The following is a 17,550-nucleotide window of genomic DNA, read 5'->3' on the forward strand; positions in this document are numbered from 1 at the left end:
TCTCTTCCAAAATCAAAACCATACGACACTTGTTAGTTACATGGATGGAGAGTTATGTAGGAGGTGGTATACAGAGGAAGAATTCTAAATAGTCTCAATATTCCACATGCAAATGGTTCTTCCCCATTCACATCATGATCGAAGTCTGTGTGTATGTGCAGGGGTATGTATGAGTGCTCACATGGAGAAACTTGAGCCATTGTTCCTCGGGGGCTACCCACCCGATTTTTTGAGACAGAATGCATTGTTGAGAACTCACCAAGTAGGCTAGGTTGGCCAGTCAGCAAGCCTGAGATGCCTCTAAAATGCTGGGGTTACAGGTGTTTGCCACTGTGCCTAGGCTGTTTGTTTCTGTTCTGCAGGGGATTGAACTCGGGTCCTCATGCTTGAAAGGCAAGCGCTTTCCTGACTGCGCCATCTTCCCAGTCCCAAACCACAATCTAATTTGAGGCTCACCCTTTGTGACCTCAGGAGTCAGGGACTTCAAACAGCTGAACTGCCTGCGAGTTGTACTCTCTTCCGGTTGCTGCCCAAATCAGTGACATAACTGCACTCTGGTCCAACAAGCGACTGTGAACCTACACAGCAAAGATATTAGGAGAGGATGGGCATGGCGGGGCATGCCTCTGAACCCAGCATGCAGGAGACTGAATGAGGCAGGAAGACCAGCTATGAGCTCGAGACCAGTCTGGACTACATGGTGATTTCTGAGGTGAGATTGGGCTACAGAGCAAGACCCTACAACACCTTTATCATCATCATCATCATCATCATCATCATCATCATCATCAACAACAACAACAACAACAACACATTTAGGTGAGGTTGACATTTTATTTGTTTGTGGTGCTCAGGAGGAAATTCAGGACCTGGCACATGCTACCACGGCACGGCTCCGCTGATCTAAATGTCTAGGCCACTCATAAAACACACTTCAAATGAAGAATGGGCACAGCAACTTGGAGCCGATCTGATTTCAGCAAGCTCTGGCTAGCAGGACTTAGTACAATGCAGCCTTTTGGTTAGCTATACATGGAGCCATGTCATTTTTTCCCTGCAGCAGTTTACTGATTAGTATCCTTGTAATCCAAAGGAATTACTGTTTGTCAAAAGAAGATCCCCTCCTGTGAATGAGCCCTTTTGAAACTGGCTGCACAGAGTCTAGATAAACAGCAATAGGTCCTGTTGGTCTTATCTTGGTCTCAAACTATTGCTACACCATTTAATGTAATGAAAGAACACACTGCGTGCTGAGAAACACATCTAAAATAAAAAGGTCCTTGGTAAGATCGCTCATAGGCTAACTAGAATTCAGCCCCGTAAAAGCTTTTCAGTCATTCCCAAACCCACAGGCTGAATTTGAGAGGTGGGGTAAGAAAGCACACAGGTTACTGCAGTGTAGCCCGGCCTGCAGAGCGGGTTTCCAGACGTGGCCTCTTGCTGCTGCGCTGTTCTTCCTTTGTGGACCTGCGCCTCAATACACCGTCTAGCATGCAAGAATAACTTCATGTCAGGAAGTACACATAGAACCCACGGGGACTTGTTCCAGCCATGAGGCTGGGAAGACAGATCATGCTTATGGCAAAGGAACAGGTATTTATCTTGACCTTCAACTTCTCACCCATCTCAGTATCACACACTCTAAAATGCATTCAGCCTATACTAATTCCAGACAACTCAGATAATACAGTATCTGATACCCCTTGAAAAACTGGATTCACTCAGCAATGGAGAGCAGATAACTCACATAGTTTTCTTGGGGTGGGGAGTACACAGGAGTTATTATTCATCTGAAGAGACATAGACTCACATTCCCAGGCCCCCAGCATGGGAAGCTGGCCTTTGGAAGGGGCATGAGGAGAAGGACCGGCTTCAAGCTCTTCCTGGCTTTTGGTCTCTGCAGCTTTACTAGGACCATAATGTACATGTGCTTAAAAGATATCGAGAGTGTAAAACCCAATTTATTTGGCATAGTTACACACCCATGAATCCACCAGTGAATATACTCACCACCTGCAAGTCCCCCACCCTACTTCCAGCTTCTTGATAAAAACTGCCATAACTGTCTTCCCAAGGGGAGCTGGAAGCCCTGCCCCCTGACTTCTTGTGCTATATTTGAAACACTCCAAATATATTTACGATTTAGCTGGATAATAAAACAAACATTTAAGAATCAACTATCCCCCAAAGAATTGTCTTGCTCAAATCGGCAGCAACTTTGTACGGGGACAGTAGAACATGCTGTCCAAAACAACTCTGTCATCACTAATTCCCACATGCTGCCCCATCTCATCCCCCTACTTCAGCCCACTCAGAGGAACTTGTTTGCTAGTTCACTGGTTCTTAGACATTGGCTTCCTCTTGGATACTCACAGGTTGTTCTCGGCAGTTTACTGTCTTCATTCAACACTATATTTCTAATTCATCCATATGGAAGGATGTAGCCACGGACCATTTATTTCACTTCCTAGTAGGTCCATATTGTGTGAATAGAATACACTACATATTTCTTTAAAAAATCTCATCTCTTAAGAGAAACTTTTATGTCATTTCCAGCATCTGTTCTGAAGATCAGAATTACATTGAACTGCCTGTCACCTACACTCAACACAAGTTTCTCCAGGGCTTATACTTGCAAGCTGACTTGCTGGGCCATGGGACATGCCACGTGAGCTGTTACAGATAATCTCTAATCTAGACAATGTAGCTTAAAGTTCCAGTCCTGCCCACCACACACGGGAACTCTGAACGCCCATCTCTTGCTCCCTCGGCCTTTGGTGCCCTTGGTAGTGTTCTCAGAAAATGCCTGAGTCTGCTCACAGATTACCAGACATTTGTTTCTGCTGCTGTGAAGTCCTTGCTAGGAATGTATCCTAATTTCTCAATTATTTTCTTTTATAATCAGCATTCATCTGTGTCCTAAACAGGATATATATATATATATATATATATATATATATATATATATATATATATATATATATATAAAACTCTAGGTCATAAAAACATTTAGTATTTTTTTTTAACCAAAAAACCCACCTTTTTAAGTTTTCTTTTCCTCTACTCTTTTTTTTTTTTTTTTAAGATTTATTTATTTATTATGTATACAGTGTTCTGTTTGCATGTATCCCTGCAGGCCAGAAGAGGGAGCCAGATCTCATTACAGATGGTTGTGAGCCACAATATGGGTGCTGGGAATTGAACTCAGGACCTCTGGAAGAACAGCCAGTGTTCTTAACCTCTGAGCCATCTCTCCAGCCCCCTTCCTCTACTCTTTAATTCTTGGAATTTCATCTTGAATATTTGTGAGGTAAGAGCTTGTCATCATGTCGGGGCTGGAGAAATAGCTCAGAGGTTAAGAGCACTGACTGCTCTTCCAGAGGTCCTGAGTTCAATTCCCAGCAACCACATGGTGGCTCACAACCATCTGTAATGAGATCTGGTGCCCTCTTCTGGCCTGCAGGCAAACATGCTGTATACGTCATAAATAAATAAATCTTTAAAAAAAAAAAAAAAAAAAGAGCTTGTCATCATGTCCTACACGAACAACCCACTTGCCAGCAGTATGCATTAGGTAGTCTATTGTATTGTATTAAGATGTATCCCTCAATTACCAACGGTTTGCCCATTATACAACAGTAGCTTACCTCACCTACTGGTTAACAACTATTTTTCATTTTTCCAAATTTTATTTTCAAGATTCCTTACCCTTTTCCTAATACTTTGTTCACATTTCGCCCATGCTGCCCCCCAAATCACAATATTCCTGCCTCAGTTTCCCTGGAGCAGGGATTAGATGCATGTCAGCACAGGTAGCATCACTTTTCAATGGGCTCATTCACTTATATTTTACCCTGTCTGATGGTTCCAGCACAAGTCCCAGGTCTAACTGCGAGCTGACTGCTACTGTCCACCCCATGCATGGAGTCCATTCTCCTTCATGCCTGCTGGCCTGACAGTTATGTCATCTCTCATCCCCTGTGAGTCCAGCTGATGCTGCTTCCTCTTAAAGACTGCATTTGCTTCTGTTGGGGGACCCCCAGGAGCACCTGGGAGCAGCCTCAGGCTCAGTTCCCACTCTCAGCAGATCCCCACTGCCTTGCACGGTAGCTTCCACCGCTGTGCTGGATCACCTCTGACTTTACTGTTTGCTTACTTTGCTACTCAGATTCTAGCAACATGTTCCTCTTACCTCCAGTTCTTGAGGGGAATATGGGTCCCTGAACATTTCCTTTATTGTCTTCAAAGCCTAGTATCTATTTTTAAAAAGTACTTTACTTAGCTCTGTTGCTACAGCGTAGGGTACTTGGGACAGGCCTTCACAGTCCCACCTCCCTTCTGTGTGTGCTCCTGGCAGTCACTGAGATGGCATGAAGCGGTATGTCTCCTTCCCATTTCAACAGCTAGTCCAAAGGATAGGACCTGGAGTCAAGCTTCCGTGTAGCAACAGAGCTGAAGTCTGGCTTTTATTTCTCTGATTCTCCTGTCTGTTTCTTCACAGATTTGAAGTTGAAAAGGGAACCACATACTGTATGAGTCTGTGTATATAAAACGGCCAGCAGAGACAAATGCACAAAGCTGCTAGCATTGACTAGGCTGGGGTGGGAAGGACAGGGCAACTATAATGAGTATCATGTTTCTTTGTACAGTAATGAAACACTCTGAGGTTACACTGTGGTGATGGGTACAGAGCTCTGAATGTACAAAGGCCATGTAGTTCTGTTCTTTAAAGGGGTGCATTCATGGTAAGTAAATTATACACTATGAAGCTGTTCCATAATTGAAAAGGAGATAAGAATGTTATTTATTGGTATAAAATTCTTGTTTAAAAACGCAACAAAACATAAGCTGAGCTTAATGCACTGTGACAAGAGGCCAACAGTTGCCTGGGTGGTTAAAAACACTGCCTGACAACCGGCAGCCTTCCTTGTCCTCACGCGACGTCACCGGCAGGCATGTCTTCCTCCTCCTGAGATGCAGCTGTGGGAAATCCTGGACACGGGTCTTAGCTGATTTTAAGTGGCACATGTCTTCTGTTCTGTGGCTTGCCTCTGCACCCTCTTAGTGGGATCTTTGGATGGACAGATGCTCTTAGTTTTACCAGACAAAGGAGTGTGTCTTTCTATCGCTGGCACTCTACACTCCCTCCCTAAGCACAGCGGCGCTCTCACTGGCCCTCAGACACCTTTGTGCAGTGTCACACCTTTGATTTGATTTCTTAATAAGATCTTAAAAAAGAAATGCGGTAGTTATGTATTTTTCCAGATTGTAAGTAATAAAAAAGACATTCATGTTTTCCTAGAGACCTTTGTATTTCTGTATTTTTCAAGATAATCAAATCATTACTGATCTTAAGAAAATATACAGGAGTCTCCATTTACATAGAACCCAGAGAGTCACAACCGAGCTACTATTTTAAAATAAAACTGCAAAGCATTGGGCTCAAAATCATGCACTTATGGAATTGTAAGAATTCTCAAAGATATATTACATTCAATATGGTTTTCCTTGATATGTAAATATTAAATGTGAAGACTAGTGACTCACTTGTGGTAATTTTTGCTTAATTAAGTTATTGAAATAAACAGAATACTTCTATTCTCTGAGCATCCTGGGCCACTGTGGTTTTATTCTAGAAGAACACAGACACCCCTCATCACTAGCCCTCATGCATCTGCACTCCCTCTCACTCCCAAGAGGCTTCTGCACTGGTGTAGAGAGTTGCTGCTCACTGTCAAACAAAGGCAATTTGCACCTTCAATGTTCTAGTCCTATGTTAATGGAGCAGTCAGCAAGCAGCTAGCTCCTCACATACAGAACACATGCTTACGAACAAACTGAACGAAGGCACTTAATCTGTAGAAGAGTATATCCTGAATCTACCCACACACGGCTCCATCACCGGATCCTAGAAACTCGCTCACTCTCCTCAGCACCACAGCCTCAACACAACACTTAGAAGTACTTACTTTCTCTCCTTTCAGGCTCATTTGGATCAAGACTGTAAGCTTCAGATGGGTTCAACTGCCACTGTGGGAGGTACAAATATTTTATTTATATGTTTAAAGTGAGTTCATAAATGGCATATCAATACCTTGCTTTCTATTATTATAATAGCTTTTAAAAGTACAAGAAATGGAGGCAGGTGGATCTCTGTGAGTTTGAGGCCAGCCTGGACTACCAAGTGAGTCCCAGGAAAAGGCACAAAGCTACACAGAGAAACCCTGTCTTGAAAAACCAAAAAAAAAAAAAAAAAAAGTACAAGAAATGGAGTTAGCTTGTCTATGTCTATATGCCTAATGAGGCATTGACCTTGAATGACCCTGGACTCTATCTTTACACTCCTTCTGTAGGTGATAAACAAAGGACTAGAGAAGTGTAAGAATGGCCCCAGGTCACAGGGACAGAATTAGAATCTGTATGCCCATGATGAGCAACACAACCTATCTCCAGGGCCTTCTGTGGTGCTGTTTCTTTTGTTTTTAATGTTTGTTACTATTGTTAGTTTTATTATTTTATCTTTATGCCACCAGTGTTATCAGAGTTCCTGGTGTTTGACAAACATGTAGTCAGATCATATTAGTGCAAGAAATGTTTCTGAGTCACATTTCCCTGCAACAGTCTTCCATGGTTCAGCATGAGAATTCGAATGCAGCATTACTTAGATTTTGTCCTCTATCAAGGCTGCCACAGCATGATGTCAGCCAAGCCTGGCTAAAAGGACGTGAGAGGAGTGAGGTGCATGTTAGCAGAGGGAATCCACCAGGCAGTCTCATCAGATGATTTGGTGTCAATACTCTGGGTTGTACGGATATTCTTTTCTATGCACTGTTGTCTTAGGTGGCAGGCAGGCCTCCAGTTCCTGTTGAAGCTGAAGATGGTGGCCATCTCCTCCTCACTCACCTGGGAGTCAAAGTGCTGCTGACACAGACTTGGGGATCACTACCACATTCCTTTGGATATGGAACCAAATCAGAAGCTGGGCTGAGCTTCTTCTTGTGCTTTGTAGTCTCTTTATTCTTGGGGTCCTCTAGTACTTAATGGTCCTCTGGCTTGGCCCAAGATCTGTCAAGAGAGCCCAGGGGGCTATATACAGGCTATGATGCTGATGCCCCTGGAGTGGCAGTACTAGGTCAGCCTGTCCAGGTTGAGGTACGGGTAGCAGGCAGCCTGGTTGGTCACTGGCTTATGTTTAAGTCCAGGCTTATTCAGGAGCCTTTTAATCTGGAAGTGTTTGAAGTTGGAGACACCCAGGGCTTTACTAACTCAGCATTCACCAGTTCTTCCCTGACCTCCCACACATCCAAAAGGTTATTTTACTGGTGAGAACATTGACTTTATCATTTTAGGGGAACGACTCCTTCCTGGGCTGAAGTCCCTGTAACCAGTGAATAAGACAGAGGTCCAGATAGTCCAGTTCCAGAATGTCGTCTGAGAGGCTCTGTTCAGCAGTGTTCTCTCAAAGCAGGTAGACCACAACTTGCTGACGATGAAGAAGTCCTCTCACTCCCAACCTTCTCTCTGATCTTATCTTGGATGGCGTCTCCCGCTTCATCCTTGTTATAATAAGCATATTGAGTCAATGTGGCAATATCCTGCATTAATGGCCACCTTCTTGGCTTTCTTGACTTGGTCTGGGGGAGACTTCTAGGTGCCCAGATCCACAATGGCCATTTTGGCTTTGGTACAGAGCTCCATGAAGGTGCCATGGTAGCTGCAGGCATTTTTCTGAGAGAGTAGATATCCGTGTTATTTGTTGTTGTTGTTGGTGTGTGTGTATGTGCTATTCAGATGTGTATGTGTGAGTGCCCATGTACTGGTCAGCGGAGATGTCAAGCATCCTCTTCTATTGCTCTGCACCTCATCCCTTGAGAGAGAGTGTCTCACTGAACCTGAAGCTGGTTTTCAGCCAGGCTGGTAACCAGCAGTCCTTAGCAAACCTCCTCCTGTCTGTGTGTCTTCCTTCACCCCGCTGTGGTTATAGGCGCATGTGGTTATGCCCGTGTTTATGTTAACCCCAGAGATCCAAACCCAGGTCCTCAGGTCACACAGCAGGCACTCTTCCCCACAGAGCCACCTTCCCAGCCCTCCTACTGAACTTTACACTAGCTACAGAAGGCCTGAGCACTAAAGAGTACAAGTGTGACCCGGACTTCGGTCACTGCTAAAACAGGATGGCTCAGGTTAGCCCTCGAGACAAGAGGATGAGGAGGGGATGGCTCAGTGGGTAAAGAGCTGGCTACACGAGCATGAAGAACTGAGTTCAGACCCCCGGTACCCACAGAAATGCCAGGCACAATGGTGGGTGACTGGAACCCTGGACTGGGGATGAAGAGATGTGTGGATCCTGGGAGTTCACCTGCCAGCCTGTCTAGCTGAAATAGTGAGCTCCAGATTCAGTAAGAGAGCCTGTCTCAAAAATCAAGATGGAGAGTAATAGAGAAAGATGACATTGACCTCTGACCTGGACATAAGCATTCATCAGTGAGCTCACACATATATGCATGTGTATAACACACACACACACACACACACACACACACACACACACACACACACACACAGGAGGGAGGGATTTTTAAAAGTTGTGTGGGAAGTACATAAGGAATTTTTTTTTAAGGCATGTTTTGAAATACACCAAACCACTCAAATCTATTAATTTGAGCCAAATAGTATAAATCAGTAATTCTAAACTTTCATTTCAAAATATTTATATAAAGCCTTTTTATAACTATAAAAATGGAGATAATGTAGTTAATCAACAAAGGAAATAATTATATAAGCTAGGTATTCAGGCTGGAATATGTTAGATTACTAAATATAATTTTTTAGGAACTTTTAACAACACAGAAAATACATTAACATGTTGACAGTGGTATTTATAAGTTATAGATTAATATCAATTTTGAAGTGTTCTTAGTCTTCTGTAGTGAGCACATATTATTAATAACATATACATTTGTATACAGTACATGTATGCTCTGGCTCCCTGTGCTCAAACTGTATATAACAGGAACATAAGGCTGAGTTTTTAAAACAGTTCTTTATAAACTTTGCTACTCACTGTAAATTCTAGACTATTAATGGGGCGCTAGATGCCCGGATTAGCCCCTGGATGACACAGGGGACTCTGTGATCCTGGACAAGATGGCTCTACCAGAGCATCACTTGGATAAGCGGAACTTGGGTTGGATCCTTGGATTCAGCAGCAAGGTCTCACTTTATTTCTTGATTCTGTGGCTCTATCATGCTCATCGCATTATGGAAACAGAGGGTAACTTGATATCATGTCAACAATCTCTGGGAAAATTCTTTTGCAGAATTCTTACAAATTTTTTGTATGCTTGAGAGTATTCCAAAGTAAAACACATTTTTAAAGCCTAAGTAGAAAGAAGTATGTCAAAAATTCTGAGTTTTCCATGAACCATCTGTATCCCCTTTAAAAACTATTAAGTATGACATGTGCACATGAGAATGTGTGTACGGTATGTTTGTGTGGTGTGATTACTTAAATTAGTTGTACCTCTATCCAAGCCCAGAGAGATGGTGAGCCACCAGAGGGCATCGAGACTTGGAAGGCCAATGTACAACTCTGCAAAGCTGTAAACACATGTGCAGGGCAGAGATCCTTGGCTGAACATTTGTAGTTTGGTAAACGTGTACACATAATAATAAACTCAGTGATGAGAACTCACTCACAGTCCTCAAAAGGTGAGAATCGCTAATTCACAATATTCAGCAGGTTACCAAATGGGAAGTACACTTTGGGAAAAGTGCATGTACTTACGGTAAATTTGCGAACGCCCTCAAGCTCCCCAAACTTCATATAGGAGATGTCTGCTTTCTTTTTTCCAACATCTACATCCCCAGCATAGATCTGCTTTATGCCTGCACCTTTAATTAAAGGCACACATTCATCACAAGGGCATTTTGTCACAAAAATCATACTGCGTTCTTCTGGCTTTATATCTTGACACCTATAAAAAAATTATAAAACATTATAAAAGCTGTTATGAAAGAGCAAGTAAGTCTTTAGGGACATCCTTAAACTTGAAATTTGAGGTTTTGCAAAAAAAATTTGTAGTATTACAAATAATGATCAAGTCATATTCTTGCTAAATTAGCAAATGTTCAAAATATGCAAAAATACGACAATCCTTAGAACTGAAACTCTTTGATTGCAAGGTAAGACATCAGTATGTCTGACATCATATTACAAAGAAAGTGAGAGCAGAGGATGGGGGAGGGAGAAATGAGTGTGCACACACGGGGAGGTCCTTTCTGAATACGCACTTCATCATGGCACTGGAGAACAGGGTTCAGTTCCCCAAGAGCTGAGTAACTGTCTGATTAGGCCTTAAGCCACCACAGCAGCTGGAAGACTGAACTCTACTGGATATACACTGATAGACGCTCCCTTAAGGAATAAGTACTAACGCCGAGTTTCGAGCTACAGTTCTCTTAGCCTTCCTCAAGCATAACTTTTCAAAATGTTTTGGCTATGATGTATCAAACCTTTGCAGAGAATAAACAAGGAAAGCTGCACAGAAGACGACGGAAGGCGAGCAGAGGATATTCTCGGTGCAAGCTGCGGTAGCCTAGACTAGAGAGGCTCTCGTGTGGCTGCAGGTCTGGCGCTAACTGCTCAGCCAGCTGTCTTCAATTATGCACCTTCTAGATCTGCCTTGCTGAGTTTTGTTCCTGCTCCCTGAGGACAGTGGCGGACACTGGTGCTGTGTGCAGACACCCCATCTGCTACCTAAGGACCTGCCGTCACACCTGTCTCCCCCTACACTCTAATCTAACTGGAATACGAATGTGTCTGAGCACATGAGAATTCCTCTGCTAGGGTGGTTTTCCCTTCAAAGTCATCACCCCAGCCATCCTCTCCAGCTCGGCTCAGATGCCAGCTTTTCCAGAGAACTCCCCTCTTGTCCATGACAGCTGGATGCCCACAACACTGCCTGCCTCACAGAGTCCTGCACATGAGGAGGATAGAAGCTATCTGCATGTGTGGTTTGAGCTCATGTCTTCAGAAAGTGGGGAACTTCTGGGAGGTGGATCCTCATGGAGAAGGCTTGTCATTGGTGCCGGGCCTCGAGGTTTCTCGCCAAGGCCCATTCTTTCTGTCCACCCTGCTTCCTGACTACAGACACAACTGAGCAGCCTCCTCATGCTCTGGTTGCCGTGCTTCGAGCTGGGGACCACAATCGACCCTTTCTATGAAGATGCTTCTTGTCAGACAACAAGAAAAAGAACTAATACCACATGCCCTGCACTGGAGCACCCCGGGACAGCAGCCAAGTCTAACTCAGCCTTTAGTACTCTAGCCCCACCCCGTTAACGGTAGATGCTGAGAAGTTTAGCAAACATAAGCTGACCTCAGAAGGAGGGAGCTCTAGCCGTAATCTCTGACCGAACACTTTCAAAGTTTCTTCTAGAATTTCATATACAAGTTCTGTAGTTACCTCATTCTCCTCTCTGCTCCAATCCCTCCCACTCCTCAGATTCATGGTCTCTTATTCTTTAAGTGTGTGTGTGTGTGTGTGTGTGTGTGTGTGTGTGTGTGTGTGTGTGTGTGTGTGTGTGCACATGTGTATTTATAAATACAACCTGCTGAGGTCATTTAGCGTTGTGCATATGTGTTTGGGGCTGAGTTCTTAGGATTGGCTAGCCCATCAGAGGGCTCACCCTGGAGAAGACTCATTCTCCTTCTCTCCACAGCTATCACTTGCCTGTTGCTCTTCTAGGGGATAAAGCCATGTGAGAATTTCCCCATCCACAGTGACATGTCAGCTGGTGGGATAATTGTTCGAGTCTCATTTAGGCAACAATATTATTGGGATTTCCTGGGTGCAGCTTCCCTGTCATATATAAAAAACACCGTCTCAAGCAGATATCCTGCCCTGGTCCTCTCAAACAGAGGCTCTTTAAAACACTTAGCTCATAACAAAGTCTGTATGAGTGCTGGCTAGTTTTATGTCAACTTGACATAAGCTAGAGTCACTGGAGAGGAGGGAGCAGCAGTTGAAAAAATGTCTCTCTAAGTTTAGGCTGTAGGTAAACCTGTAAGGCATTTTCTTAATTAATAATTAATGGAGAAGGGTCCAGCCTACTGTGGTTGGGGCTACCCCTGGGCTGATGGTCTGGGTTCTATAAGAAAACAGATTGAGCAAGCCATGGGAAACAAGCCAGTAAGCAGCACTCCTCCATGGCCTCTGCATCAGCTCCTGCCTGCCTCTAGGATACTGCCCTATTTGAGTTCCTGTCCTGACTTCTTTCAGTGATAGATTGTGATGTAGAGGTGTAAGCCAAATAACCCTTTTCCTCCCCAACTTGATTTTGGTCATGATGTTTCATCACAGCAATAGTAACCCTAACCAAGATGACAGTATTTCATAAATGTAACAGATGGGCTCTAAATTTAGAACAAAGGGGAAACTAACATCCAAAAAGAAATAGCTGGGCAAGTCCCCAAAGACAAACTTCCAGTAATTTCCTACTAGGGAGAGGAAGAAGAAAAATTTTCTGAAGAACAGAAAGAGCTGGGAAGTCCATGACCACAGACTCTGGTCCAGGAGCAGGACCAAGCTTTATCACAATGCTGTTTCTGACAATACCACTTAAGAGTGTAAAAGAAGAACAGTGACGACAAAAGGGAACTAGTTCCAACCAACCTCTGCTGTATCTTAAAGGAAAGAAGCTAAGAGCATCTCATACCTGAACGTCAAAGCATTCTGCTCGGCATGTATGATGTATCTGAACTTGCGAATCTCTCTGTCCTTGTGCTTGTCGTCCATGTGGGGGAAGTCAGCGTACTCAGAGCCCACGGGGAAGGCGTTGTAGCCACATCCTACGAAGTACATAGCTCCAGTTCCATCACAGCTTCTCTGCAAGGGTTGGCAGGAGCACCGTGTGAGTTTGAGAGTTCGGAAAGGCTTTGCCCTCGTACTTCATGGAAAGAGCTTCACCCGAGTTCTACAACAAATGGAGCCATCGGGAACTACAAGATCTGAGCTGGAGAAATGGCTGACCTGGTAAAGGCATGTGCCCCAAACCTGGGGAGCTGAGTTTGATCCCTGGAATCAATGATGAAAGGAGACAATGGCTGTGTGTCTTGATGCACATACATCCCCTACCACAAATAAAATTTAAAAACTGAAATAGAAATATAGCATCAGTTCATCTTATAGCTGCCTTCCTCAGAGGTGACCTCAAGGTTGTCTTTGATGTTAGCAGTTAACACCATTGTCTTTAACTTATAAATCATTTACAGTTCTCTCCAAACAAATCATAAATTCAAGGGACCAAAAGCCATGTTTCATATTTGTTTCCAAACCCCCCTTGACACACATTAGATTGCTATGCACACAGAGGTATTGTTAAGTAACTGAGAATTGTTTACCCACTGTATTGCACTATAAGTCAGAAAACATAAATATATTTTGAACCATTTCTGTTGTTGGGCTAAAAATATGCTATTGTGATTGAGTTGGAAAATAAAAAATATACCTTCCTTTAACCTTCCATGTTTCTGAGCATCTGTCATATGTACATACAATCACTGAACTCACCTGGGTGCCTCTTTCTTATTTCTCTTGAGCAAGGGCATATTAGTGTTAATATCCATGCTGTATCAACTCCTGAGATGACAATTTCTCACTGACAGTGTCTATAATGATTTAGAATATGCTATAGGTCTCATTAAGTATGCAAGTGGTAGCAACAACAGACCTATCACTGACTGTAGAGTTTAGTAAGAATCATTATCTGAGCCAACAAAAGCTGCCAAGTATTTCACCAATAAGTGTGTCTTGGCTATTTACCAAATGTCAATCATCATGCAGATCTCATTCTTTTTTTTTTTTTTTTTTTTTTTTTTTTTTTTTTTTTTTTTTTGGTTTTTTGAGACAGGGTTTCTCTGTGTAGCTTTGCGCCTTTCCTGGAACTCACTTGGTAGTCCAGGCTGGCCTCGAACTCACAGAGATCCGCCTGACTCTGCCTCCCAAGTGCTGGGATTAAAGGCGTGCGCCACCACTGCCCGGCTCTCATTCTTTTTTTTAACTTGTGTATGTGCACACGTATGTATGCAGGTACTCACTGGAGATCAAACTTGGGGCCTCCAAAACGCAGAGCCAGCATTCTACAACCGAACAATATTCTCAGCACTACCTCCATCGCTTAACCTTAAAGCTACCTGGAGAGTAATGTTACTGTTCCTATTTCACTCACGATAACTGAGGTCAAGAAAGATTAACTGCTCAAGGTCACAGAGTTAGCCGCACAGCCGAAGCGAACCTCACACACGATCTATCCTCCAGGTAAGGGGATATCATTCTCCACGAGGCAGTGCAGATCCAGATGCTATGCTGAATGGCTTGCTGAGCAGCCTCTTGAACATCAACCAGAGTTCCAGCCACAGGCCAGGTGTGTGGGGCTCATAACACAGTCGCGACCCAAACAGCTGCCTGCTTGAGTCTTACCTGAGACAGGTTGGGGACCGGCCACAACTCTAACTGGGGATATGTGTCATGTAGGAATGACACCAAATGCTACGAGAACTTTAGGCAGTGAAGCTCCTCTAGTGGGAGTGCAGGGTGGTAGCTATTAAGTGCTTCCTAGTTCTGGTTCCTCCTAACCCATATAACTCTGAGTTCTCATCATCCTTCTTGTTTACCTAATCTCTATTTCCTCTTGTCCAACCTCTTTTCATAATGCAAATCATTTTTTTTCTCATTTAGAATATTCTTGGACTGTACTGTCCCATACAATAGCCACTAGGCACACATGGCTAGTCTAAACTGGATGTTGCAAATACAAAATGTACACAGAAGTTTGAGAAACAATATTAAAATATAGACTATTTCATTATTCATTTTATGTTGTTTATATGTTGAAATGTTTTGATATTTTTGACTAAATACATATATTATGTTTTGCTTATTTTAACTGATCCATGAAAATATCACAACTATCTATGTGGTACATGTGATGCTTAAGTCAGATTAAACCTATCTATTAATTACCTACTGCTTATGATGACAATATTCAAACTCCTTTTTCCTTGGAATATACACTGCATGGTTATCATCTAGTCACCCTGTAACGGCACACAGAACGTGGCACTCCTCACTCCTCTCTAACATAATTTAGTCCTCACAATCTGCCTCACGTGCCCCACCTGCTGACTTCACTTCCCAGTCTCTGATAACGGCCACTGGACGCTCAACTTCTCCTAGCCATTTACATCACACACACGAGTGAGATCAAGCTTCTTTTCTGTGCCTGCCTTATTTCTCTTAACCTAATAATCTCTAGGTCCATCCACATTGTTGCAGATGACAGGATTCATTCTTTCCGTACATCAACAGCACCCCATTGTGCATGTGTACATTTGTTTATCTATTAATTGGCAGATGGACACTTAGGTTGATTCCAATTCTTTCCTTCATCATTTATCTTTACTTACCTATTTCCCTTTTTAAACACAGCTCCTAGAAAGTTTCAAGTTACTTACATGGATGGCTTTAATTTCTACTGGTTAGTGTTATGGGAGCATGCATATTCCTGAAGGATATCCTGAAGGATAAAGCCCACACTCTTCACAGGTCTACAGTGTTCCCCAGGGTCCAGCATAATGCTACGCTCACTTTACACTGGCTTTTGGCACTTTGTATGTATGCCAAGTCACATCTATTTTGCCATCATCTCTCTCCACCTGCCTCTGCACATTTTCCTCCTGATCTGCCTGACTTCCTCTGATGACCTCTCACTCATTCTTCAAGACTAATGGCACTCCAAAATTGCAAGCGTATCTCCCACATTTCTGGAGGCAGAGTACAGGTCCTCCTCTGTGAGCTAGCAGTATCAGTCATTACACTTACATACCAGGGTCTTTTGGACTTCTTTGTCTCCCTCGCTCCCTACGAGGCCATGCAAGCAGAGAAGGTGGTATTTAAGTCCTTATTGTTGAGCTGGTGAGCTGGCTCAGCCAGCCAAGCTCCTGCTGTCATCCCTGAGCCCCACATGGTGGAAGGAGAGAAATGACTGTCGAAAGTTCATTCTATCCATGTGTGTGCTGTGACATACATGCCCCCTCCTAAAGAAAAGTGTGACTTAGAAGACTGGAACTGAGAACGGGGTCCACTGCTGTAACAAACCCAACTATGTGGTTCTTAGGCCTTTAAAGTTGGTCTGTTGGAGGAAGTGGGAAAGTTTATAGGCTAGAAAACTCCTTGACTACTGTAAGTAGGGCATGATGGGTATCGGGTGGGACCTTGGAAGACAGAAGTGCTCTGAAAAACAAAAGGGCTAAAAAACCCCAAAACAAACAAACAAATAAACAAGGAGTGAAGGCCTGGCTCATAGGCTTCCTGTGGATCAAGGACTCTATCAGGAGCTGGGCCATGTGCTGACATGTGATATCATAGAAAAACAGTCCGGCTGCTTTCTTTTCATATCCTGAGAACTTGACTGATGCTGAATGTAAAGACATGACACATAATGGGTTTGGTGGAGGTTATTTCAAGACGGGATGGCATTCAAGCTGTGTATGGTTACTGCTCGTTGCTCTCATCCAGTGAGAAAGAACAAAGGATAAGAACACGACGCCAGGGAAAGTGAGTAAGTTTATAGTTTAGGAGATGACAAAGCAGCAGTGGTTGGTAGAGTTCAGTGTTGCTAAAGGGAAGCCTGGTGTACTGGTTATGTTTTATAGTCAACGGCAAAACTAGAGTCACTTGGAATGAGAACCTCACCTGAAGAACAGCCTCTATTACACTGGATTATGGCATGTCTGTGGGACATTTTCTTGACTGCTAATTGATGGAGCTGGCTATAGCCCACTGTGCACAGTGTATCCTTAGGCAGGTGATGCTGGGTTATGTAAGAAAGCTAGATGAGTGTGAGACAGAAAGGTAGGAGTAAGTGCCATTCCTCTGCGGTGTCTACTGCCATCCCTCCTGGAGTTCTTGCCTTGACTGCTCTCAATGATGGATTATGACCTGAAAGTGAATCTGAATAAACCACTTCCTCTCTTTAAAAAAAAAGCAATTAAAATAAATTGTCTAGGGCTTACTGTGGCAGTATCCAACTTACTCACAGAAGGTGTTCAATAAATGTTTGCTAAATGGATGAACCTTGAATATTGTTGAGGGAAGGGCAGATGTTTATACAACTTAATAAAATGCATTAATAGTAAAACATTAGTATCAATCAGTCAATACAATCCAACACGTCAGCTGGTTAAACAGCATGAGGTGTAGTGGTTACCACTCACAGGATGGAGGGATGATAGATTGAGTCAGTCTGGGCAACAAAATGAGGCCCTGTCTCAAACATCAAAATGCAGCACCTTAAAGACTGACTAAACACAATCCAGGTTAAATATTTAAATAATTCTTCTCATACTTACAGATTTCCCTTCTGCCCAAATGACAGCTCCAACTCCTGTTTTATGATCCTCTGAAAGACAGATGTTTATCTCAGTAAAAATCCATGCTTTCAGTTCCACATGTCCATTCTTCCCAATCATAGAAACACATTTACATC

General features: G+C 43.2%; 1 protein-coding gene and 1 pseudogene across 3 annotated transcripts in view; both read right to left on the bottom strand.

Annotated features, from left to right (window-relative positions):
* Positions 1-820: 820 nt before the first annotated feature.
* Cdadc1 (cytidine and dCMP deaminase domain containing 1) overlaps positions 821-17,550 on the bottom strand; it is a 32,925-nt gene continuing 16,195 nt past the window's right edge. For 2 of the 3 annotated variants that reach the window (XM_006988446.4, XM_042284954.2), the window contains 5 exons: positions 17,414-17,463; positions 12,721-12,890; positions 9,788-9,977; positions 5,970-6,030; positions 821-1,486 (listed from right to left, as the gene is read on the bottom strand). In XM_006988446.4, the coding sequence (XP_006988508.3) occupies positions 1,389-1,486; positions 5,970-6,030; positions 9,788-9,977; positions 12,721-12,890; positions 17,414-17,463 (569 nt within the window). In that variant the 3' untranslated portion in view covers positions 821-1,388. Of the gene's footprint in view, positions 1,487-4,777; positions 5,072-5,969; positions 6,031-9,787; positions 9,978-12,720; positions 12,891-17,413; positions 17,464-17,550 lie in introns of those variants that run through there. The other variant, XM_042284953.2, reaches the window with a different exon arrangement.
* On the bottom strand, positions 6,646-7,825 carry LOC143267396 (aldose reductase-related protein 2 pseudogene; annotated as a pseudogene).

This window comes from Peromyscus maniculatus, chromosome 9 (genome assembly GCF_049852395.1).
Source record: "Peromyscus maniculatus bairdii isolate BWxNUB_F1_BW_parent chromosome 9, HU_Pman_BW_mat_3.1, whole genome shotgun sequence".
Classification (NCBI taxonomy): domain Eukaryota; kingdom Metazoa; phylum Chordata; class Mammalia; order Rodentia; family Cricetidae; genus Peromyscus; species Peromyscus maniculatus.